This window comes from Crocodylus porosus, unplaced genomic scaffold (genome assembly GCF_001723895.1).
Source record: "Crocodylus porosus isolate Cpor-Errol unplaced genomic scaffold, CroPor_comp1, whole genome shotgun sequence".
Taxonomy (NCBI): Eukaryota; Metazoa; Chordata; order Crocodylia; family Crocodylidae; genus Crocodylus; species Crocodylus porosus.
This window is the reverse complement of record NW_017728942.1, coordinates 10581237-10606849: the sequence shown is the minus strand read 5'-3', so window position 1 is coordinate 10606849 and position 25613 is coordinate 10581237. Positions and strand designations below refer to the sequence as shown.

At 57.5% G+C, this 25613-nt stretch overlaps 1 protein-coding gene across 1 annotated transcript; it reads right to left on the bottom strand.

Annotated features, from left to right (window-relative positions):
• Window positions 1–954: 954 nt before the first annotated feature.
• On the bottom strand, window positions 955–21504 carry RGS19 (regulator of G-protein signaling 19). Its single transcript, XM_019548279.1, has 6 exons — window positions 21356–21504; window positions 14436–14582; window positions 14030–14166; window positions 8545–8619; window positions 5118–5352; window positions 955–3413 (listed from the first exon to the last, which is right to left on the bottom strand). Exons 2-6 carry the CDS (start codon window positions 14463–14465, stop codon window positions 3225–3227), a joined length of 666 nt encoding a protein of 221 aa, XP_019403824.1. The 5' UTR covers window positions 14466–14582; window positions 21356–21504; the 3' UTR covers window positions 955–3224.
• Between the last annotated feature and the right edge of the window lie 4109 nt (window positions 21505–25613).

The following is a 25613-nucleotide window of genomic DNA, read 5'->3' as shown; positions in this document are numbered from 1 at the left end:
TGCCAATGCATGTGCTGATGCCCGACTTGGATCAGCCAGCAGTGTTGGTGTGCTACTGACCCCGGCACATGAAGCCATGCCTGCCGATGATCACAGTATTGCCAACTTGACTGGGGATGGGTGTGCAGGGAGCTCCACCAACCCCACCCATCTTATATATGAAAGAGGGGGTGAAGTTTTTCACGTTCCTGAACAGTAGACTTTAAGAATGATGCCAAAAATCACGAGAGTTGGTAATACTGAGTCCAGGCTATCACGATGGGAATCTCGCAGGGTTTGGCCTGGGGGTCTCCAGCTTCCCTTCACCCACCAGCACAATCCCTGCAGCTTCTTGCAAAGCAGAGGCAGTTGGCCCTGCTGGGAGGGGAGCGTCGCCTGCGCGTCTCTATCTGCTGTAGGATGGAGGTGACAGCGTTCCTACCTAAACCAGCCTGGTCTCCTCCTCCTTAAGAATAGGTTTCTTTTTGGCATTGTATGTCCAGCTTGTGGAAAAGGAACTAACCTTACTGCAACACACCTGGTCCCGCGAAACAAAGAATACAAGAGAGGAGACAGGTTTTTTTTTCTCTTTTCTCTGGTTTGTTTAAAAAATATCTTCAATAAAAAGAACCAATGTCCCTAAATTCTTCTTTTTTTTTTTTTTTGGAGGGAAGTGAAGGGGAAGATAAATATTAAAACCATGAGTTTTTTTTTTGTTTTTTTTTTTGGTAAAGACAGTACAGACAGTAAAGACTATCATCATCCTTTTACATCGCAACAGAGACTTTCAAGATGGTAGGGAGGTACAGAACAGCTTTGGGCCAAATTTGCATGTGTTTGTGTGTGTGTGGGGGGGCCGTCCAGCTGGCTGTGTCATGGGGCTGGCTGTGTTTTCACAGTGAAGGGCAATGGCTGTTGGTAGAAATGTCCTAGCTATGGGAGCTACAGCAGGCAGCTCAAGTAAACAAGTCCTCATGCGTTACAAAAATATACATATATTATAGATTCGCCACCCGCCGTGTTTCCCGTCCCGTGGGAACACTCGCGAGAGAGACCACTGCAAATACACTCAACACCGAACCAGGCCGCCACGCCGCTGGGGGAAGGAGGGTCCCTTTATTTACAAAGATACACTATTTGGCAATAGGAGTCCCAGACATGGCAGTAGCATGACGGTAAGAAGTCATGCCTGGAGCTGGCGTACTGGAGCGTACTGGGGTATTGCTCCCTAAGTACCCTTACCCATTAATACTGAAAAAGACCCGGCCGTGCGCACTAGGGTTGGTCCCCCATCCCCTCCTGGCCCTGTTTTTAACCCAAAGAGCTGCAGATCTTTGGCAGGGATTGTACCCCACCACACCTTTCAACTCACAGCCTGGATCACGCAGCTGCACAAGCATCCTTCGTGGGGCACGAGGTGGAGGGTTGCCATCGGTTTGGAAGTGGTGCATGTCCTGCTCCTTACGCCTTACGGCCATCTCCGCATGGGCTCTGTGTGAAGGTGGGTAGGGGAGGCTGACAGTGGGTTTGAATCGGGATGGGGACGCGCTCAGCAATCATGACACTTTGCCAAGGCCTTTCTGGACTTCAGGCGAGTCCCAAGCCACCCCGCATGGGATTTCCTTCAGCTGGAAAGGCAGGGGCTGTGAGGAAGGCAGTGCACCAGCTTGTCTTCCAACCACTGCTTCCACGAGTGATGAGAGGAATAAGCGACCCACATCCTATAGAGGGGCTCAGGGGTTTCTTTGGCTTCTGTTTTGCCCTCAACCCCCAATCACAGAAGGGTGCTGCCGGGTCTGCTCCCCGCCCCCCCGCTCAACCTGCTGCTCGGCTCCCCGCTGCCCAGCCTTTTCCCCCTTTTGCTCCATGTTTTCTCAAGCTGGGCTTCCCACGGCCCTCCCATGAGATGTATTTTTTTGCTGCTGTATTACAAGCACAGCCGGACGCAACCCAGGCATCCGGGTCCACCACGAACCCAACATCCCAAACCAGGATTTCCCCCAGAACAGGATTCCCCAGTTTTCTCTTTGCTGGTTTTTTAAGGCGTCCCTGCACCACCTGAAGCTTTGGCCCCCTGCCTGGGGACATGCTAAGAAGCCAGGCACCTGCACGAACTGAACATCCTAGCTGGTGGCAAACTTTGGGCTTCTCATCTAAATTGGGGAGGGGAAAAAAGGGCCCACTGGGGAAATTCCCAGCCTGCTCCCTGGGCATCCCCTCCCAGCCAGGCAGGGGCCCTGACAGCAAACTGCCCTCCATCAGCGGAGGCCTGCTGCGTGGCTCGCGGCCTGGGGTGTGGCAGGGTCCATCCCCATGAGACCGTCCTCCAGGCATGGAAAACGGGAGGGGAATGGGAGCCCTCCGGTATCACAGTGCAGTTTCCTTCTCCCCATCAGTGCCAGGCAGCTCCGGCTGGGAAGCGAGCTTGACTGTTGGCCTGGGAAGCTCACGCAGAAGGGCTGTGATCGCGGTGGGAGGTTAAATGTTGGAACGGGGGACATGGGTCCTTCACGCCTCGCCTGCCCTGAACAGGACGCAGCCCCCGCCACGGAGCAGGGTGCCGCCACCCGGGGCCGGTGGCACGTGTCCCGCCGCGTCCCACAATGAAAGTTGACTACGAAGTGTTGAAAATCAAATGTAAAAAAAAAAAAGAAAAAAAAAAAGAAAAGCAACACATTTCAAATGGGAGACGGGGAGAGATGGGGACCAGCCAGTGAGGAGTGGGATAAAGTGACCTCTTCAGACCTATGAGTGGGGCTTTGGGGTGGGCGGGGGAGAGGCCAGGCCTGACTTCAGTCCCTCAAGTCTCTTCTCCCGCGGCCACCTCCCGCCTGCGCCCTCGTGCTTGCTCCAGACGACCGGGATTCAGTAGTAAGAGTGAGGCCTGAGTTGGACGATCCCACGACGGCACTGCCCCAGTTCCAAAAGGCAACACCAGGAAGGTCACCGAGGACGGGATGGGAGGAAGAAGATGGAGGGGACGTGGAAGGGGGCAGGGGTATGATACATCCTAGTGGTCGGGAAACCAGGGTGATGGTCGTAGCTGAAGCTAAAAACTGGAGGTGGATGATGAGCATGAGGAACGAGGGCAAAGGGGCTGTAGCCCTCCTGGTCCCCAAGGCTTCCCTACAACATGGGGGAAGTGAGACGGGGCCCCCCACACCCCGGTCCACCGGCATACAAAAGAAAATTGTTTGTGGGTCTTCCATGGGCCGCTGGCGTCGGGGGCAGAGGGTGCGGGGGCCTTAGGACTCTGAGGATGACCGGGAGACGCTCTGGAGCAGCGATTTGTATATGGCAGAGTTCAGGAAGCGGGGGTAGGAGTCTCTGTGCATGAGGGTGTAGATCTGCAGCTGCGCGTCGTCGAAGGTGTGCGATGAGGGCTCCTGCATCTTCCTGTTGATGACCTCACGCACCCGGGAATCCAGGCTCACCTGCGCGGTGGGGAGAGGACAAGGCCGTTAGCTGGTGCAACCGCCACCCTTCCCTGACGCACGGGGCACCGCCCCAGCCCCAAAACCCCTGGCCCAGCTGCATGGCACGAGCCTCCCGCATCCAGGCAGGAAGAGGCTGAGCTGCTTCCATCCAGCCCCTTCCATCTGCCTGTCCCTGCTCGCTTGGCTGAGGACCCTTCAAGGGGTTTAGCTGCCTGACTGGCACCAAAGGGCACATCTACATGTGCGCTTTTAATGCGCAGTAACCTATTTTGCTGTGCATTAAAGCAGCACGTAAAAAATGTGCTATTATGCTAATGCGCAGTAAAATAGGCTACTGTGCATTCAGCATCACCTGAAAAGTGTGTGCTTGCAATACGGCGCATTAAGGCAGCCTAATGCATATTGATTTAGTACCTCATATTGGAGGTACTAAGTTTAATGCGCATTAGGAAAAGTGCCTTAATGCACATGGAGATGCATCCAAAGAGACCCTTCTCAAGCTGCCGTTGATCGTTGCCATGCTAGCATCCCTCAGGTTTGGCTTCCCAGTGCCCTCTTGAGGCAGAAGCCAGCAGTATGCTAAGCATCCCCATCCCAGGCTCTCTGGGGACATCTTTCTACCTCGTGTTCAGGTGTTACATTCAGGCAGGGAGAAACATCCTTCTGCTTTAGGAGGCCACAGTCCCAGGTCTCCAGTGCCCCGGCCATCTGTCACAGCACTGCAAAGCTCCCTTTCCGCCTCTCCATGGGGTTTACACCTCCTTTCACCGAGGAACAAGGGCTGGAGGGTTGTGTGCACATGCGGCACTGGCTACACGGCATGTGAGATGCTGTTGGCTAGGAGAGGGGGGAGCCAGTCCAGACGGCCTTGTGCGTATTCGTCTTTAAAAGCCAAGAGTCTGAGCAGGGAGGGTGACTTTTCTTTTAAAATAACATGGTAAGGCAAAAAGCTGCCTCAGGGCTGGGTCCTGCCAGCCCAGCCTGAGGTCCCCGGGGGTTTCCACGGCAGGATCCTGACACCTGGAAAGCCGGGATGTGGGGTGTCTGGCCACCCCGGTCTTGAGCACAACAGTGCTGCAGACAAAAGCTGCTGGCACTCGAACCCCAAGCTACAGCCTGAGCTCTGGACCCAGGGAGAAGAGGGATAAACTATGCCAAATGCAATGCAAGAGGGTCCTGGGCTGTGGTTGCTTTACCCTAATTAGGGACCAGATCTAGCAACAGCAAACGAGTGCCACTATTAACCCCTGTGGAGCTCTTTGGAGGCCAGCCCAACTGGTGTCATTTATCTGCGCATAATGGAAGCACTGCCAACGGCCCATGTCATTCGTTTTCATTTCACACCTTTTGTGCACGAGGTTTGAGCTTGATGCCTTCCATCCTAAGGGAGTTGTGCAGGCAGAGGAGGGGTGTAGGATCCAGGTCTCAGTAGAGATAAGGCCTGGCATCTCAAGGGGGAAGTCAGCCATGTGCCCAGGAGTTGGGGGTCATGGGGACCTGGCAATGCTGGGGCACTTCGGGACTACCAACAGCCCCTTCCAGGAGCAGATGCATGGGTTCACGGGTCTCATTTAAAATAAATATATATATACTGGCCTACCCAAGGCTGAAGAGGGAGCATGGAGCTTAGTGTGAAGCTCACACACCCTGCCTGAGATCTCACTGAGTCCCGAGACTAGGGGCATGCTGGGAGCACCATACCTCCTTGGGGGAGAGGATGGAGACGTAGTCCTCGTAGATCATCCGGGCTTTCTCGTCGATGGTGTGCTTGTTGCACTCGTTTTTGAGTTCCTCGCATGCTAACCAAAAGAGCATGTTTTCCTCGCTGTACTCAGTCCGTAAGAATTCCCGGAACACGTTCCGGCCGGCCGGGTTCTTCATCAGCTTGTCGAACGACTGGGACCAGCCCCGGACCTCCTCGGGAGTCGGTTTGGTGCTGGTCAGGCCACAGCAAAGGGACATCACAAGCAAAGAAAAGGAGGAGGAGGGAACAAGAGAGAAGATTATTGTGAGCACTGGAACGAGTTACCCAGAGAGGTGGTGCAGCCTCCATCCTTTAAGACCCAGCTGCACAAAGCCTTGGCTGGGATGATGTAGCTGGGGCTGGTCCTGCTTGGAGCAGGGGGTTGCACCAGATGTGACCTCCTGAGCTCCCTTCCCACCCTCATTTCCTATGATTTCTATGAGCCAAATCCTGCCTGCCCGTAGCTGGTGACTTGTCCAGGGCTAAGCTTCTCTTTTCCTGCAATCTCTAGGACAGCCTGCCCACCTGTCTCCTCCTGTCACAGAAGAGTTAACAGCTGGGCGACAAAATCTGGGAGCATCAGGTCAGACCTAATGCTTTGACTCATCCAAAGCTGCAAGGCATTGTGGGATAGGAAGGCAGTGGGTATATAAAGCAGTGTTTCCTGCCAGTGCCGAGGGGTTAATATTTCCTGTTAGTGCTATCGCTTCCCATTGGACACGAGTTGCATCTCACTAGTTTGCAGCAGGGTGTTGGTGTTCATGTGTATCGGCGCTGCCCCAAGGCTGGTCTGGATTTCATGGGGATGCGCACAGACATAACGGGGCAGCCGCTTTTTGCCATTCAGGCTGGGAACGAAGAACCCCACCCTCGTCCTCCCACAAGCTTGGGAAGGGAGTGCATCTGATCTGGCCCGGAGCTTGGGAAGCTGCAATAAAACCCAGGTCAGCTTTTGCAGAACGTCAGCTCGGGACAATACGTCCGAGGCGCATTCATTGCGCCTGGCTGTTTCCTTTCCATGCTGTGAGCTGGGATGCGTCTGGAGTAAACTCCCCTGCCGAGAGGTCGCTCCTGTCCCAGGGTGCTGGAGCGGTAATCCCAGTGTGCGCTCCAGCTGGGAAACCCCTGCCTTATCTTTTTGGACAGATTGCAAGCTGATGTGCTTGGAGATAGGTGACATTTTTACAGCCAGCACGAAATTCATGGAAAAACAGCTGCCGGGAGATGGAAGTCAAGGGTCTGTCCTGAGTCTGGATGCCATGTGAAACTTGGCACATAGTTTGTGCCTTAAAAGAAGAAGGGGGAGGGAAGTGGGGGAAGTTTCAGACAAGCTGGAACGGGTCCTTCTGCAATAGTCGCCAATCAAAATCTTTCAACAATTTGCCCGAAAACGATGGTCCTGCTTGCAGCAGGGAGTTGGATGAGATGTGACCTCTTGAGGGCCCTTCCCACCCTCATTTTCTATGGTTCATAGATTTAATGACATTGTATGAGGTCTATGATGTATGACTTGTAGGATGGTTGTGTGATGCCTTCGTAGTGCAACAGACCTAACTTTTCTAGTTGAAACAAAGATCTAAATAACAAAACAAGTCTCCATCCTTGCCAAAAAAACCCCCTAATGAAACATCACAGTAGACCCCAGATGAAAAATTCTGGGAAGTGGAAAGTCCCCAGCTCTTGCTGTGTGAGGGCATGTGATGTGGATACCTGACCTGGTCAGACACGCATTTAAAACCTCCACACCAGAGAGCAGCGGTGGGTCTGCAGCATCACTGCAGGCTTATCGCCTCCTCACGGGGATACAAAGACCACAAGAAAACCAGTTCTGTGGTTTTAATGAGCTACTTATTTACTTCTAAGGGCACTAATCAGTGCTGGACCCCGGGTGCCAGATGCTGGATCCACCCAGGACCAGAGCCTGCCACATCCTGCAGTTACGGTTGGCAAATTCTGGGGGTTGGTCCAAGCCGGTGGCGGGTCTCAGATCTGGCAATAAAATGACCTTCAGGATCCTTGTCTGACTTGTGGGCTCCATTCCTACTGCTGCGGAGGAACAGCAGGACTCAAAGGAGTGAGTCATGGGCGGCTGCTCAGGGTGTGGGCAAGCGCTGGCCTCCCCAGAGATCCCACAGCCCGGCAGGCTGCGAAGGATGCAGGCATCTTCAAGCAGAGCTGGTTCCTGCCCTTGGGAAGCAGGGATGAGGGCAGTTACTGCCTGACAGCATCTCGCCTGCCCTTGCCTCCGTCCAGCCAAGACAATCGGTCCCTCGACTAATTACGAAACCCTTATACGGCCACGGCTCCCACAGCAGCAGGGCCTGCCACCCCCCTCCGGGCTTGGTATTTGGTGACCTTGTGGCTTGAGGTATATTTAGATCCCTGCTGGCTACATTTAGCTGTCAGATCCAGTGTGGGAAATGCGGGACTGACACGGCAGCAGGGCACCCCTGCCCTGACAGCCCAGGGAGGGGGCATCTCTAGGGCACAGGGCAAAGCCGGATCCGACAGGGCTCTCAATGGAGAAAGGAAGCATCGTTTGGGGATGGAAATGCCAGCCACGCAGCTCGTGGGCATGGGCAGGACTTTCCCAAAGTACTCGACGTGCCCTCGAGAAGGGGACCAATGCCAGCCGTGCTGTCATGGTCCCAGGGGCCTGCACAGCATGAAGGAGGACTGTGACGGTGAAAGATCAGGGTTGAGCTGGGCTGGCACGGAGGGTGGGTGGGACGTTGGGCTTGCAAAGTGTTAGCCTCTTCTGTTGTTCCCCTCCCTTTTGCTCACAGCTTGCCTCTCTGCTCCAGCTTCGATCCCTGCCTGCAATGGGGGCCCTGCTCAGTGCATTTTCTTTGTAACTCCCCCCAGGCTTAGCTTGAGGGCAGGAGCAGCAGGAAGGCAGGATGGGGAAACCCAAAACCCAGTGCAGGAGAGATGGCTTGGGAGGGGGATGCTGTGTGGCCTCTCCCCAGGCTGGGGCACAGGCGGCCCATTGTGCTTTCGAACACAATGGCATTGAGTCTGACAAAGCCCCTTTGTGAATGAGTGCAATTCAGGCCGGGAAGCCTGTAGCAGCCAGGTGACTTCCCCATGGTCACACAGAGCAAGTCACCTGGCTGCTGTGACAGAGCAGGGAGGAGCATCCAGGAGTCCTCACTCCTAGTTGCCTCCATAGTACCCACTGCCAAGGGGCATGAGCACATGATGGCAGCATGGCTGTGCGTGTCTCTGGGTCACGGTGTGGGCAGACGCAGGCCGTGCCTTGGAGGGCAGGAGAGACGAGCACTGGGCAGCTCGGCTTGCCCCACAGCACGCTGGCACAGCGGCCAAGAGTGCCACCACCAGCTATGCCCGCGCAGGGGAAGACCCAGGGTCCCAGCAACTCACCAAGTTTCACAGTTGGGTATGGTCTCCAGTTTGGTGCCACGAGATGCCCTCCAGGCTCGCTCCCGGTCTTCGTTCCTGGGGGGCAGACGGAGAGGTAGTAACCACGTTGCAAGCGGGCCTGTACCCATTCCCACCAGAACCGGACCTCGTTCTCCCCACGGCATCTGCTCAGTGGCTGCCGGCATTGCCCGGACTGTCCTTTTAAAGCTAAGCCCCGGATGCTTGGGACCCTTGATGGGACAGGATGGGAGCCCTGCTGCTCTCCTTGCATTTCTTTGTCTTCCTGGTAGGAAAGCAGCTGGCAAAGGTGGCTCGGACTCTGGCAGCAGCACAGATAAACCCCTGCCTGGCCCACCAGCCACATGTCGCATCTGCTTTGCAGCACCTGGGCGGTAGGGGAAGGCCAGCTGAAGCACCTGGAGCACGTTCATACATGCCATTTCTGTGACTCACTCCCCATGAGCTCAGGCTGCGGCAGACATGCACAGACCTTCAAAGCTGCCTTTCCCTCTGCCCTGCTCCTCCGTGCATCAAACCTGCACCAGACAGCCCAACCCACCTGCCTTTTCTCCCCCTTGGACCAGCAGTCTAGCTGCATCTTTCCTGCCCCGCTCCTAAGTGCTACGTGCATTTAAATGGACGCTGGTCTCCCAAACGGCCGTGCTGGTCCAGGCTGGCTCAGCAGCCCCTGGCTTTGCAGTCGAGAGGCTCCAAAAAGTAGATGGTGAGGATGGAGGACCCCAGTGGCCAGTGCAAATGGAAAGGCGAGTGAGCTGCTCTGCAGGCAGGCAACTCATTTCCAAGCGTTCCTCCTTTCTGCTGACATTTCACCCGGCCACGGAGCAGAGACGGGGCTAGCAGGGGGGTTATGCATTCGGGTCTGACTCTACCGGTAAAGGGGGCTCCCTCCCACTTCCGGCTGGGTGGGTTGATAATGCTTGCGCCAAGAGCAAGTCCTAGCCCAGCCAGAAAGGGGAGCTTCCATCAGCTACTGACACGATGTGCTTCAATCCCAGCTTTCCCTGCCTAGCAGAGCCAGAATCCTGCTCCCAGTTCACAAACTGGGAGAGGAGGCTTCCAAACCCTTCCAGGTCCTAATCGTGGCCCCTCCAGTCTCCACCAGAGAGGCTGTTCCCTTGCAGGAGCCCCCTCAAAGCCAGGGGCAGACACCTGCATGCACAGCAAAGTACGAGCCGCGCGAGCCCCCCGGCTCTTGCATCCTCTCTCCAGGGGACTGCGCCACCTCTGATCCCGCTTGCAGGAAGAACAGCCACCGAGGAAGAGGAAGGGCATGAAACAGAGGGGAATCGGTGTCCGGAGCCCCAGTGCTGACAGCAGAATGAGAAAAAACACGCAGCAGTAATAGCTGGAGCCAGTCAGCAGGGGCCAGTACTGCCTCAGACCAAACCCGAGGAGCCCTGGACCTCGCTGCCGGCATCTGAATTAATGAAGGAGAAGACGAAATCCTGCAGCTCTCCGAAGCGAGCTGAGCCCTGGCAGCTTCCGGGGGCAGTGAGCGTGTGTAGCGGGGGAAGGAGGGAGCTCTGCTTCGAGGCTGACTCAGATCTGAAATCACCAGCTCGAGGGAAAGAAAGCAACTGAGCGTGGAGCCGCTGGCGGTAACGCAGCTTCGGGGGGGTCTCCATGCTGGAAGCCTCCAGGCAGAGAGAGAGGGATCTCCTGAGACTGCAGCAAGGACAAAGCCGACGCCACGGGGATGGACGTGGGGACCAGACGCTAGGCAGGAGCCAGGCAGAAATGTGCTGCTCAGACCACAGCAGGAAAGACCCAGGCTGCATCTCTGGCCTTTATTTTACACCCCCACATCCCCCTGGGTTGAGCAGGGAGCTAGGGACTGCAGTGCTCATCTGACTCCTACCCCCCAAATCTCTGGGCTGCAGATATACTGGTCAGAAGTCAGGGCTGCTCTCCATGAATGGGACCGGACGATGCAGCAAGCTGCCACTGGTAAAAAATACTCGTGCAGAGCTGCGTGCTTTGTGCCCCCTGGGTACACGGGGCCTCAGAAGGCAAGTTGCATCCTGCTCCTCTAAGGACAGGGCTGACAGCTGATCGGTTCCTAATGAGCCTTGAGAAACCACTCGGGATCATCACCTCTGGGCTACAGATAGGGAAACTGAGGCACACCCAGGCTGGCCCCATACACGGGAAGCTGGCGGCCGAGCTGCGGTCAGCACTCTCGATGCCTTTGGCTGTGCCTTAACCACTGAGCCCTACTCCTTCTCGCAGGAAGACCGGCTCCCTGTCAGCCTGAACGCTGCCCAAGTTTGGGCATTTCTGGCAAGGGCTAAACTAAGGGATGCTAAAAGCTGCAGACTCGAGGACAGACACGTGCACTCGCACGCTCGCACACACTGGAACCTGCAAGCCGGTCTGGGCGCGTCTCGCTGGGGACGTGACAGGGCTGCTCCTAACCGGGTGTTTTCCATCCTGCCCTCTCACCTGGCAGGTGCTTTTTTTTTTTTTTTTTAGGCTTCCCCCTCTTATTTTCTCCAAAGCTCCCCTGCTCCTCGCCAGCCCCCGAGCTGTCCACTGCCCGCTTCCCTCAGGCCTCTCGACTCGGACGCCCACGTCCAACCGCAGCAGGAAGACAGCTTCCTGCTTGTGACACTCTCCCAGCTCTGCTCGGACCAGATTAACGCCAGGCCTTCTTCCTCCCCCGGGCCAAAGGAGGGTGTCAGGGTGGGCTTGAGGGAACAAGCCTGGTGACAAGACACTTGTTTCCTCCAGGCCCCCTTTCCCTGAGAAGAAGGCTGGGACCAGGGCCGCCAGGCACCTGCGTGCCTATACATCACCGATGCCCGTGCTCTCCGACATGTGAGGTGCGTCCTGTCCCTCAGCACTTGCTCAGCCCAATGTAGGTTTTGCCCTTTTGCTGAATTATTTGGCTTTATTACAAACGAATATACATTAAAAAAAATGCAGCTGCCATTTCCCACGGCTTCTCTAGCAACGGAGGGTATGGAGAACATAAGATCTGCCACGTACTGGGTTGGATCATAGGTCCATCCAGCCCAGTCTCCTGTCTCACAGCGGCTGGGTCTGACCAAGCTTTGTTCCTCTCTCCCTTGCAGCCTCCAGCATTTCAGGTCCAGGAAGGTCTGATGTAGAGGCCGTGCCCCTCACTCCCCTGCTCCTTTCCTCCCAGCACATGTCCAGTCCCTTTGCAAATCTGGCTGAACGCTCAGCTTCCCCCTGCATCTGGTGGTGATGAGTTTTGCAGCCCTTGGCACAATGGGATTGCTTTTGCCCACAGCTGAAACGTGGCCCTGTCTGTGTGAAGCCCGGCAGTTCAACATCGCATGCAACTGCCCTGCAGAACAGACGTGCAGGGGAGGAGAAATCCAGTGCAACCGGCCAAGGTGGCATCTGCTGCGCTTCAACACTCCTATGTTTCCAAAAAGATGCCGGATCTTGTCCTGGGCCAGTGCTCCCACCACCACGCAGGGTGCTGGCATTGATTACCAAATCAATGCCATCTCCTCAAGAGACTATATATTCTGCAGAAGCCCCTTATCCAAATCCCCCAGCCCTGTCCTGCTTAGCTTGCAAAGCCTGGCAGGCCACAGTAGCTATGCCATGGCTGACGGACACAGATGCTGGGATGTCTGTGATTCAGCTGAGTAGTTTAGCTCCGGTGGGGTCTTCTTGCAGCTACCAGAGGCAGAACAAAGTGATGGTTTTTTGGGGGGTGGCAACTCGCTGCCACTTGGACCACGGGGTCTGGTGTCTGGATGAAGGAGTGGGGTCTGGTCTGTGTGATGGACCTGGGAGCTTTCTGCTTGCATTTCTCCCCTCTTCCCACTGCCCTGCTGGAAGTGGCTGTGCACAGGCCACCAGCTTGCACCACGAGCCAGTGAGGACAGACCCGGATGGAGCACCTGAGATAAGTGCAGCCTGTCTCTGTAGGAGTAGATACCTTGGCTTTTAGCATCAGGAGACAGGGGCAGGTGGCACCATGCACGGCTCACGACCCTTTGCACTTCAGCAGTCCAAGCTCATCCCTGGCATTTGCTAGCGGCTCCAGTCATGGGTTTGCCTATGAAGCTCCCTGACACAGGCACCCGGCCCAACACTGCACGGACAGGACCTGCAGCGTCCGTCCTTCCAGGCTAGCTTCCCTCCCTCCATCCAGTCTGCTGAACAAGCGCTCTGTCCACCCCACAGAAGAGGCCTTCAGCCCCTCGCCACCTCCTCGCAAGTGGCCTAACCTCGTGCCTGGTGTTCAGAGCTGAAACGCCGCGCGACGCCAGAAACAAAGGGTGTCTCGCTCAGGAGCGGGTCACTGCTGCACACAGCTATGCAGCAGCTGCCTGCAGCTGCTCTTCCAGATGTTTACAGGGTTTCAAAACAGTTCCCAGCCTGCAAGCATCAGGCTCTGGCCAGGAGGGAACATTTATTTTCCCCGTTGCCTTGGCTAACGGGGAGCAAAAGACCCCCATCTCTAAAGGAATGGGTACTGTGCAATCAGGACAGCTGCACCGATATCAAACAACGCCCTAGAAGCTGTGGTGATGGAGCTGCTACATCTGCCTGCCCCGAGGGTGGTACAAGGTGACAAAACCATCGCAGCCTTAGCCTGGTTTCACCCTGGATTGAAACTGGACAATTTTAGCTCGCTGGTGTTGCTACAACATCATGCTGATGTAGCAGCTCCAGTGCAACAGCTGCTGTGAGCCCCCAGGCACCCCTTTTAGAGCAGGTTCAAGGTCTGTCTGCCTGTCCATAGCCTCAATAGCTCCGGGGGGGCAATCTAGTGGGGGTGACACGCAGCCAGGCCTGGATTTAATGGGTTTCAGAAGAGCTTGTGCTGCCCTGTGCCCCCACGAGCCTCCCAGCTGCAAGCCCCTCACCATGCCAGTCTGAAGAAAATGCTGCTGTTAGGTCTGCTCATCCAGGTACTAACTGCAGAGTCTCAGGACAAACTCTGCAAAGTCTCTGCGTGGTAGCCCATCTCTCTGCTCCTCACACGCATGGGGAGGCTGCTCGCAGGAGCTCCGAACACGCGATGCAAACACCGGCCCATCTGCTCAGCAGGGTGTTTACAGTCGGTTTTTAAACACCGCATCGAAGCTGCTTCCCAACTATAAACCCAGTGCGAGCACGCGGATGCGCTGGCAGCCCGGACGTGCCGCTGGTCCCACGTGCCCGCAGGAAGTGCCTGCTGGCAGCAGCTGCACAGCGGGGTTGGGTTTTTGCTTTTTTTTTTTGGTTGCTTTTAAAAGAAAAGGCTGCTGCGGAGGGGAATCCACAGAGCCACAAGCATCCAGGGGTGCAGAGCTCAGCAGGAAGCTGGCTCTCTTCTGCTCGCTTTGGGGGCACCGTGGAGCCCTGCCTGAGCTAGGCGCTGCATAAACGTGGAGTATAAAGACTGGCCCCTGCCCCAGACAGCTGACACCCTCAGGAGAGCCTGCGGGTGGGGACAGCCTAGCACCCCGATCCTGAGAGCGGCGCGAGGACGTACCATGAGCAGCTGCAGCAGCAGCACCAGCAGAAGCAGCAGGCGTTGGGGCGGTGGTGGCCGGCCGGTTGCACCGTTGTCGGAGACGTCTCATGCCGGGACATCGGACGGGGTCTCTCGGTGGACTCGGGTCCTGTGTACTGCAGAGGGGAAGAGCGCGGGGCGTGTGAATTAGCACAGCGCCCAGCCCAGGCCACACCTGGGATGTCCACCTCACCACCCGGCTCGGGTCCCCTCGGACCACGACGACGGAAGAAAGCATCTGCCCTGGCCCAGCCTTTCCTTTTTGCTTCCCTTCTCATCCCCAGGACCTGGAGGCTGGCAGCAGAGTGCCAGACGGATCTGGGGCAACCCGAGGGTGCTCTTACTACACCATGCCAGAGGTCTGCTTTCTTCATCTCCCACTCACCTGCTTCCCAGCCTCATACACGGTCGGCATGGATGGCTGCTGCTTTTCCCGCTGGCCCTCGGATGCTCTCCCGGCCTCCCGGGTGCCAGTGACCTGCCCCGTGAACGCGTGCCCCGGCTAGGGCCCCTGCTGCCTACTGGATGGAGCCTGGGGGAAGCAAGAAGCATGGTTCAGGATTCAATCACTTCCAGGGCAAGTCTCTCGTGCAGGCTGGAGGCCCACGGGCATTCGAGGGAGTCCCTCCTGTTCCCCCTGCATTGCAGTGAATTGCTAAGCTCTGCCCAGGCAGCCTGGCACCTGGCTGATTCCCCGCGCTCCTCCACATGCCGCGACCATACTAGGGACAGCTAGGACACCCCGAGCACCTGAACCCAGGGCAGGCACAGCTCTGGGGACTTCCAGCCTTGCTTTGTCTCTTCCCAGCTCGCACTGGTTTGTGCCTGGGAGTTCCCAAGCATGGATTCAATGAACCGGGCCCCTGCCTGGGCAGAGCTGAGGAGGACACAGCGATGAGAGCAGGTCCTTGCCCCGAGTGTGTCTGTTCCTCCTGCCACCCTGGCTAGGGAAGGGTGGCAGCCGGCCTCTGCCCTGGCCCTAACGCAGCCGCTGTGTCTCAGGCACAGCTGCTGGCACCCCAAAACCTCTCTGGCATTGCACAGTGCAAGGAGCCCGGCCAAGCGGTGCAGCAAACATGTCAGTGAAACACAACGCCCACGGCCGACTCCAAAATGCCTCCCACACATCTGTGGCCTTTTCCGAGCCAGCGCTGCGAGGAGAAGGATTCTTGGCTGGGAAAAGGGGCATTTCTGACTTCCACCTGGATAAAGCCACTTAGAAAAACCCCAAACAAAACACGACATGCTTCCTTATCTGTCCCCACACCAGACTCTGCTGACAGGGGCCCCTTGTTTGGAGAAGAGGGTCTCACAGGCAGGATGCACTGGCGGTTACACCAAATATTATGATCAAGGGCTCGGCTTGGAATTTGCTTGCACAATCCCACTCCTGCTGTAGTCACAGGCTTGCTCCTGCCTCGGTCCCGACAGTGCAAAGCCACCCCCCCGCATCCAGGCAGCCCGGGGCACCCAGAAGGGACCTGCTGGCTGAGGGGTCAGGAAGAAGCCACGACGCAGGAGGAGGATGGTTAGATGGCACCCTCTGAGTGCAGGGGGAGGTTTTCTTGTGTCCTTGCCACCAGAACAGAGCTGGGCTCAATCAGTTAATCCTGGGTCAGTAGATGGGATGAAGGGAACGGGCACAGGAGCTCAAACTGGGAGGCACTGGGGACCAAGGATGCGCAAGGAGCAGAAGAAATCCCCTCCTGTTGCAAGGCAGCAAGGAGAACTGGGCTGCATAACTGGCTAGCTGAGGAGCCCCTGCCTGCTTGGAAGGAGAGTTTTTCAGGGAAAAACACTTGGCTGAAAGGATGGAGGACCATGGCCAATGCATGGACCAGGTTGCTAGAGCTAGGGAGAGACTGACTTAGATGGCTCAGACCTCAAGACCCAGCCGGTCACGAGGTGATGCCAGCCCCTAGCAGGTATGCAACCACACTCCCCAAGCCTGTATTCGAACGAAGCCCCATGATGGCAAAGGGATTTGTTGTTGAAGAACCGAGCGGGCCCAGCTCCGTGATGCCGGCCTGAGCTCGCAGAGAACAGCTGGAAACAAATCGCTCCAAGAAGAAGACTCGCAGTCCTGTTTGCTCTGAAGTCTAGCAACGGCTATTGACAGTAGCCTAGTTAACTACTTCTTAGCGCGTGCATCCGGCCCAGAGGCTCGGCCCACACCTTTGTGGGCAGAGGGAGGGATGCTGGTGCTGTACAGGTGGGAAACTAGGGGTGTCCGCCCTTCAGCCAGTATTTTATGTCATTTTATGCATTGGGCAGGGGCAAAAAGAGGAGAGTCCCGGAGGCCAAGGCTTCAGTTGCCAAAGCGGTGCAATGCCCCCACCCTCCCAGATGATCCGGATCTAGGTGTCCACCATCCAAGCTTCCAGTTCTGCCTCCCTCTGGCGGCTCCTAGGACGCGGCTGCCAGCACAGGGCCGGCAGCACGGCGCATTGCTAGATGGCAGCAGAAGAGGAGCTGGCTGGGTTAGCCATTTTCCTGCACTTCTGCTGTACATGGGGAGGGCTGCAGAAGCTATTTAACCTCGCTGGAGACCTAGGCCTGGGTTCCTGCACGCTGGCTTTGCTCCTAGTTGTATAACAGGAGCAACCCAGGGATACAAGGTCCCATGTAGGGTGCAACCCCCTCACCCACCCAAAGGTCTTACAGGTGGAAAAGCGTGGGGAGAGATAAAGTGACTTGCCCAAGGTCATGCAGCAGGGCAGTGGCAGAGTTGAGAATAGCAGCCCCCTTTCCAGACACCCCGGCCCTTTTCACTCATCCATGCTGCCTATGCCCTCCCGTCACCCTTCCACATAGGCTGTCCCGGGGGACTTGGAAAAGGGCTGAGCAAAGACCTGGGCTCAGTGCACCCCCCAAAAGGGCATGGAGAGTCTCTGGGTGGTATGGGGAGCCTGACCCACAAGCCAGCCTAGCGACATGAGGCAAAGCCGTTCTCCTGTGCCTGCCACCATGCAGATGTTTCCCAGCATCTGGACACTAGTCTCTTCCCAGCAGCTCACACATATGGGAGCGCTGGCCCCCAGCACATTTTCCGGCAGCAAGGACCTTTGCACGTGGACACTGGGCACCACATGCTGCACACCAGGGAGAGCCCGCCCCCCCCACTCCTCCCTCCCCCTTCACAAAGGATGATCCCAATTTTGGTTCTGTTTTTAGCAGTGATATTTATGCACTTCTCATCTAAGTGCCTGCAAGGCTCTGCTGGCCCAGTGCATCTGGCTGAGATAACAGAGTGGCTGCGCTCCTCTCCCCAAACGCTCCTCCTGATCTGTGTCAGCCCTGGCAGGGTGCCCGGGATGCCGTTACCCCAGGCGGCAGCAACCTCAGAGGTGCTTTTGCAGCCAGGTGACTTTGGAAAGGCATTTTGGGGGCTGGTTTGCTCATCGGGGGCTGGCCGGGTACTGCTTCTGCTTCCAAAAGGCACGTGTCATGGCACTGACACCGAACAGAAAATGAATCCACTCCAGGCAGGAGCCCAGACCCAATCACTCTCGATGCTCCGAACACAGAGACAAAGCCAAGCCTGGACAGACAGGACACGGCCTGACATACGCCTTGCTCCATGCAAGAAGCAAGCTGCACAACAACCTCCAGACTCCGGCGCTATGCAGAAAAGTAATTATCCATCCATACAAATCCTCGCTGCCCAACAGGGCAGCAGCTGCCAGCAGGCATGCAGTGCTACAGCCTCTAATTACAGCAAACGGGGGATGAAGCAGAGGGAAGAGCATAAACACGAGGAAGCCCGGATTGCCCGGCATTTGCAACGCCCAAAGGGGCTTGCTGACCTAGGCCTGCAGCTCTGCCATCCATGTCCTGGGGTGCCTGTGAGGGCCAGGGCAAGGAGCTGGCACTGAGGAGGGTGCAGAGAATTGGAAGCTATTGGCAGAGGGAGAGAAGCAGGGGGGAGAAGGATGCTCACACCCCAAACGACTAAGAGCCTAGGGGTTGTAGGACCAACCTCTGGGATAACCTGCACCACCAGCTAACCAAGGCTGAGTCGGGTCCACTGGGTCCCCCACCTTCCACAAAGGCAGAGGGTGGATGCAAAAGGGAAGAGCATTTAAACAGGGCATCTCTGGACTGATCCTTCTGCTGCCCCTTCTCCGCTCCAGCATCCAGAAGGAAACTCCCCAGGGCCGTCCCAGCACGCTTGACCCCTATAATCCCGATGGATGCCCAAGGCGACACCTGCAAACAAGCATCCCTCATTGCTTGCTGCCTCTACAGCTTCCAAAGGATGGCATTTTAGACCCCAAATGCGCTCATTTATCAGGGGAAGGGAGAGCCTGCCAGCTCTGCAGGTAAAATCTTTACTGTGGGCTGTCAGGGCCTTCCCCGTGTCCTGAACACAGGCAAGAACCTAAAGCAGCAAATGGATCAGCCTGTGACAAGCTAATCGGGGCTGAAACCCTTTGATGGCTTCATGGACCGGGGGGAGCCCCCTGGAAATAAGACAAAGCAGAGTTTGGGGGCTGACAGACACCCGAACCCTTACGGCTGGCTCAGCCTCTCTTCCTGAGCCACGATGCATGTGTTTCAGGGGGGCACCATCCACTCTGCTGCTCAGAAGTGACCCTTCAAGCCAAGAGGGGACACGGCACTGGTTCACTCTCACAGGGCCCCACTTTAAATCCTGAAGGATGCTGGCTTGCTGGGAAGGATCTGTGTCCCAGGGCATAAAGATGGGGGAACAGAGAGATGTAGGGGAGCTGGGGGGAAAAATAGCAGCAACAAGGCACCGGGTCGCATCCTAATGGTTAGTGCCTGGGGTGCCTTCTGCACACGGAGCTGGTGGCAGCGGTGGTGGCAGCACTCCTGGCTCCAAGGGGGTGCCACCGACTTGGGCACTGCGGGTGGAGAGGAGCTGGTTCCTCACATGGCTATCGCCTGTGCACAGTGTGCAAGAGGTTTGTGGGAGCGCTGGTGAGAGGGGAGAGGACGGGCAGGCACCGGCTGCGTCCAGAGCCCGGGGAATTCAGATAGGGAGGCTGGGCTGACGGCACACGAAGAAGGAAGTTCAGCTCGGGCAGCGACCAGCGCTCTGCCTCGAGGGCCCAGCAGAGCTGGAAGGAAGAGGACCGCGCGTGTGCACAGCTTTGAAAAGAGGAAGACTTTAACAGGGGAGATTTCCCAAGCGGAGAGAACCGAACTGCCCTTAAAGGGGCCGCTGTGCCCAAGCACAACACGGTCAGGAAAATCACAAGGCCTTCCCCATCGCTGCCCACCACCCGGCCTGCCCGTAGGGCCACCTTGACCACACCACGCCAGAGAGCTTGTAAGATCTAGGAAACTGTACTCCTCGCTCCCATGTTCGGTAGCTACCGACGCTCCTTTCCTCCAAAAATTTCTCCAATCCTTGTGTGAATCTGGTTAAACGGTCAGCGCCCACATCTGATGGCAGCGAGTTGCATGCTTTAATGTGCAAGAGAGAGCTTTCTTTCTTGGTCTTGTTAGCCTGGGCCAGGACCCCCAACGCCTGAGGAAGGGGTGCACACGCATGTACTTCTGCAACAGGTTTCCAGGTGTGTGCTTCAGTCTTGGTCCTGGGCAGGGTCACGCCAAAAAGATCCCCCAAGGCCCTGGGTGCCTGAGCCATGACACAGCAGGACCTTAGAGGCCCTGTTGCCTTTGCAAGGTGTGCACCCGATCCATTTGCAAAGGGGCCTTAGGATGCAGACGAATGGCCAGGCAGGCATCCTTCTACAAGAACAAGGGTGTTACGCAGTGAGCAAACGCTGTGACATCTGACCTTGGAGCTGTATCTCCAACTCATGTGTCCTGGCCAGTGCCGAGGAAGGAAACGGGGTTATCGGCAGAAAAACAACAACAACCGCATTGGAATGAACTTTGGGAGCATGCAAGGCCTCAGCTTTGATCCTTTGTGACATTTAAATGCTAGAAAGACCTGGCCTTTGGGTTCTCCAAGCTAACTACTACCGGTGGGAAATGCGTCTCCGTGAGCTTCGCTAAACAACAAACGGGGATCCCACGCTTCCACGCTGCCCTGACACCAAGGACTCGCGCGGACAGAAGCGAGGCAAGAGACAAATCTCCATTGCATCAGGAGGGAACCTGATTCTGGTATTGAGCTATTTGATCGACGGAGAGGGAAAAGCTCCGCCGAAAAGCGGGGAGTGGACTTTTTCCCCCCCAAGAGCAGCCGACAAAAAGGAGGAAAACTCTCCCTTTGCAATGGAGATCCACATGAGTAGGCCCCGCTCCCAACCTAGCGCCGCACAATGTCCTGTGATGTAACCCCACGCCCCGCTTACGCCATCCGAACAGGGCCGCGGAGCTACCCTTCCCTTTACGACCCAACGATGCTTCGGCACAGAAAAACACCCAGGGGCCAAGTGTCAACACAATCACCACTTCCCCGTCTGCTCCAGAGGAAACGATGTGGGCCCAGAATAAAATCCACCCCTTCCCCCTGCCCCGTTTACATACCACGTAAACGAGTGCCTAGATCTGTACAGAAGAGCACCCAAAATGCCCCCCCACGCTGTCTGCAGCACTCCCTGGTGCCGATTCGGGACTCCTAATGAGAAGCTAGAAAACAGGCGGAGCAGAAGTGGATTGAAGTATCGCTGTGGGGCTGGAGAGGGCTGGGGGGAATCTCTGGTGTTGGCCACAGGCCCCAGATAGGCAGCCAGGAAGGGCAGAAAGTTTGGGGCTAACTTCATGCACTGGGCAGGGGGAACCCAGCCAGGATCAGCCCACACAGCGGGGTTTCTCTGGGGACACCGAACCAGAACGGGGATGCACTGATGCATCGGGGGCACCGAGCCTTTTGGCCCAAATAGCTAAGGGTGTTGCCTGACTTCTCTCAAGGTGGATCAGGGGCTTCTGGGGACTGCCCACAAGACACACCAGCCCCTCTCCTCCGGCCGGCAGGTTGCAACACCGCTGCAGACCCTACTGCTGGGCGGCCCAGTGCTGAGAGCAGGCTCTGCCCTGGCAGCGCCTACTTCCCTTGTCGCTGCAGGCAGCAAAGCTTGAGTCTTAGCCTCTCGGGGCCTTGCAAGGTGGCGGCAAAGCTGTTCACCAGCGGATTTCCCCTCTGCAGGGAGGGAAACCTCAGGCAGCGTGGGAGTCGGCCGCGACCAGGGGTGGGGACAATGCAGAGCTGCTGTTCTGCATCCTGTCAACCCCATCATCGGGGAATTGCGGAGGTGGCAGAAAGCTTGCCCCGCTCCCCCTGGCATGTGCTGCGCCCAGCCTGCCACAACCGGGCACCTCGGGCCCTGGGGGAGAAGCCACTTAGCAAAGCCGGGCTGGTGGTACCTGGTCTGTGGGTGGAAACCTTCCGTCTAGCCATCCTGGACTCCCTTCCCGAGCAAGGTCCCCGTGCCAGCCTCTCCGCTTAAGGGAAGCATTTAAGTGATGGGGCAGGTCTGAAGAGAGAGACAGAGAGAGAGAGAGAGAGAGAGAGAAAACTGAGCACATCCTCTCTCTCACAGGAAAGGGAGTGGCGAGGGAAGTGGCAGAAGCAAGTGAAGGGTTCAGACCTTTTTTGGGAAAGCTTTGTCAACGAGCCTGTCCCCACTGGGCAGCCTTCCCACGCCAGGTGAGGCGAGCAGGCTGGTCCCTCTATGCACGGGAGGGACCGATGGGGTCTAGAAGATATGGAGCCTGCCTTCCCATCACTCAGGCATGGGGGGAAAACCACTGTCCCCTCCTGGACACACGAATGCACCGGTTTCCCCTTCTCCCAGGAAGGCTTTGGTGCCAGCTTGGCTCCCCCAGCCCCGTGGCAGACGGGCGAGGGTACCAAATATACCCCACAGTATCTGCCTATCGCAGTGACTTCCCACTTCCGGCGTTGCTGCTGCTCGCGCTGCTGCATGCAGCGGAGATGGCCCCCGCGCTGTCTGACATAACCAGATAACCATCTTGCCCAACATGCATGACTTCCCCACGGCTCCAGCCACCGGGCGGGGAGCAGCAATTGCTAGCAAGGCCAGACCTTCCTCTTTCGTGAGTCACTGCAAGGCCAGCCACTGAAAGCGCCCGCAGGGGTGCCTCAGTGATACGTATCTGTAGTACCTACCCATTGGATACAGAATCCAGCTACATAAGGGAAGGGCCTGGAATAGTGTGAGGTTTTTGATGGCTAAAGAGTGGCAAACGGGAGGAATCCTGGCAGGAGTACAGCCACTTTCCTTGGAGTCAACCCCAGGGAAGAGGTGGCATCTCTACTGGATGGCTCCGAGGCCACTAGAGGCGAGATGTCTTGGTAAAGACACGGGTGCCAAGCGGCAGGATGGGGAAAGCATGGCGCTGGGGGTGGGGCAGGGCGGGAGTCAGGATCTCAACAGGCGAAGAAAGCCAGAGGGTCACCCGTGCCTCAGCTCAGAGAGCCTCCCTCAAGGTTTCTCAGCCCCATGGTGGTTCCCTGCCCCTGACAGAGGCACGGGGCTAAGGGATGTGTCCTGCGCCCGGGCACGCGCACGATCCAGCACCGAGGGTTCCTTTTGCAAAGTCATTCTCGCCCTCGGCACCGGAAAGCCAGGGGTTCCTCTTTGCACGCCGACAGCTTTCTGGTGACGGCCCCTGCCCCTCTTGCTTGCTCCAGATGCTTTTGTTTCCCAGGGCCCCGGAGCCTGGGAGCATCCCATCCCTGCCCACCCGCCCCTGACAACAAGCAGCGGAGATGCAGGAGGATGTTCTCGGCGCAGGAGAGAGAAGGGCCCAGCAGCCGTGGCCATGGGCCGGGGGGGCTGTATTTCCCACCCCCATCGCACAGAGCAGGAATGTAATGTCCCCTGGCTCCCAGGAACAAGCCTGGGATGGGGGTGGAAGACCCCACCACCCACTGCTTCTGCACTGGACAGGCCTGGGAAAGCACAGAAAGCAGCGGGCTTCTCCGGGGGGTGGGGACAGAGCGGGTATTTCTGCGAGTGCATCCCAAGCTGGAGTCTAATTACCTTTCCACCTGGTGCCCCAGGGTTTCCCTCGCTGCTTCTGCTGATGATCAAAGACATCCGCTGAAGAAGGCCTCCTCCTCCCTCCCATGCTACCCTGCCCCCAAAACCTTCTCCGGTTGAAGCCAAATGGCAAGTCCCAAGCACTGCAGCCAAACCCTCCCGCAGGCTGCTTTTGTGGGGAGGGGAAAGAAGAGCGTGGAGCTGATGTCCTGCACAAAGGGGAAGCCTTGCTGTGCTCCTGCTACTTAAAGGGTTGCAAAAAAAGACTAAAGATGGACAGGACACACCTGCCCCCAGGGCACACAGCAGCTGCCACGGCCAGGCCTCCAGGTGATGCACGTCCCTGGGCTCCTGGCAGGTCCCCTCCAGCAGCCGTGCAGCGTGTGCCCGGAAAGGCGGCGGGAGTGTCGGCGCACAGCTCCTGCCGGCTCTTGGATGTGCAAGCTTGGCTCTGCTTGGCAGAGGGGCAGTGCCATTGCGGGGGGGTGCTGGATGTGGGTACAGGCCAAGCTTTGCAGGGGGGACCTGAGTTGTGCCAAAAGCCTTGGTGGCATGGACCAGGTGGAGGAGGCACCATTTGGACTGTCACTCTGATCGCAGAGACCACGACCACGAGCAAATCCTCGGACTCTTTGGATGAAACTAGAGGTCTCCCCCATCCCCTAGACCCACACCTGGCCTTGGCCTTTGGGGACAGGGGGACAGGACTGGTGCCGATGCATGCCACTGTAAAACCAAAGCCGCCTTCTCGAGCTGCGCCCACCAGCGATGTGGAAGCCCGTGTGGGCTGCATTTCGCAGCCCCCAAGAAAGTCGGCGGAGGAAGTGGGCCAGCTGTGTGTCACATTTGCTGGGGCATTTGATGTGGTCCCTTAATGCAGCGTGTCTCTCCTCCTGCTCTGCGGGCTCCAGCTCCAAAGAAGCCTGGGCACGTTCCCCACCAATGAAAGGCCGTGCCCTAATTCCCGCATGGGACCCATGTGCCCCCCATGGCGACTCCCTCATCTCTGCCCCCAAAACAGCCTCCCGTGGGAGATCTGGCATCCGTCTGCAGACGGCCACCGGGAGAGGTGCTGCCCATGGCTTCCAGCTCGCTCACACCAGCCACGCTGCCTACCCTGCACGTGGCACTGGGATTTGTGCCGGTGGCACGACAACCCCGCCGGTACGCCCTGCCCGCACCATACTTCTTCCCCACGCAGCACCTCCCTGCCTCGGTGCGTCACCTAAGGGACCTGGGATGTGGGTGACTCCGCTAGGGCCCAATCCTGATTGTGCTTCCCGAAGCCACGTGGCAACTACTCTGCACCTCCCAGGCTCGAACTGGAGCAGAGGCGGTCATGCAGCCACCTCCCAGAGGTCACTGGGCATGGAAAAAGAGAGCAAGTGGGCGCCAAGCTTGCTGGGTGCAGGCATCCTGGCCCACAGAGGGAGCGTATACAGATGCTGTCCATGCACCAGCGAGGGGGAAAGCTGCAAAATCAGGGCTCCCTGCCCCAGCTCGCAGAGACACCTGTCCCTTCTCGGTGTGCCCACGGCTGTCTCACAGGCTGCTCCTGCCACCTGCCACCCGGGCAGGAAGTCGTCCGCGCTATTATTGGCGGCAGCGTTGCTTTTTGCTTCTTCCGAGGTCTATTTAAAAAAAACACACGATGACTCGAGGGCAGGGCCGGGCGCCGCGGGTGAGTCAGCGCAGAGGCCGCGCTCCCTGGGGAGGCAGCCCCGGCCAGATCCGAGTGGGTCGGGGGTCCCCAGCTCACCCGTGTCTCTGCCTGCTGTCTAGACATCCCCCGCAGCAGCCGCGCGTCCTCCGGTCCCAAAAAACTCGTGTGCCTTCGCCGCCCGGGTCCCTGACTCAACAGTGCTGCCGGCAGCCGTCTCTGCCTCAGCGTTTACATGTGTCACAGCTCTTCTCTGCGGGTGCAGCCTCTTACCAAGGCACCTTCCTGCTCCTTGCTGGATCCGTGATTCAGCACAACGGCGGGGAATGAGCTAGAAATGGCAGCGGAGGGGCAGAGTCCAGGGAGGCCTCATCCTGCCAGGGACCCGTCCCATGAGACACTGCTGAGACCCCCTGGGGACTGGTGGGATGGACAGCTAGCCCACGAAATATAGGCACGCATGCTGTGCAGAGAGGAGCCGGGCTGGGGGTTACGTGGCTGTTGCCCACCCACGCGCCCGTCACACACCGGGAACCAGCAACCTCCACTGCCGCGGCCATGAACAGGGGCCATCCTCGTTCGCAGTGCTGCAGTTCCCCTAGCTCAGCAGGAGGGCGAGCAGATGTTGCATCCAGCTGTGGCAACAGGCCCTAACCCTAACCCAGCCCCTCTCCTGCATCTATTAGCTGTGCTGGCAACCCCCAGGTTGCATTGGAGACCTGAAAGTACTGAGAAACAGGGGGTATTTCAAGCCTTGCAAAGGGCTGATGAGGCTAGACAACATCCCAGCAGGGGATGGCCCTGTGGTGCTTGGACCGGCTGGGATTTAGCAGCATGTTAGACTCGTGCTGCGACTTCCCCAGCCTGGAAAGGAACGCCGCTCCCTGCAAAGTCTCGCTCGCCACCCAGAAAGGCACTTGTGATGTATCCGCGTGCCATTCTGCACTTGTAGGAA

Excerpts from the sequence above, each read along its gene's own strand:
- RGS19 (XM_019548279.1), bottom strand. The coding sequence starts at position 14,465 with ATGCCGACCGTGTATGAGGCTGGGAAGCAG. Across the intron at positions 8,620-14,029 it reads TGCTGCTGCAGCTGCTCATG|GAACGAAGACCGGGAGCGAG; the intron begins GTACGTCCTCGC and ends TCTGCCCCCCAG. Across the intron at positions 3,414-5,117 it reads CCATCCTCTCCCCCAAGGAG|GTGAGCCTGGATTCCCGGGT; the intron begins GTATGGTGCTCC and ends CCCACCGCGCAG.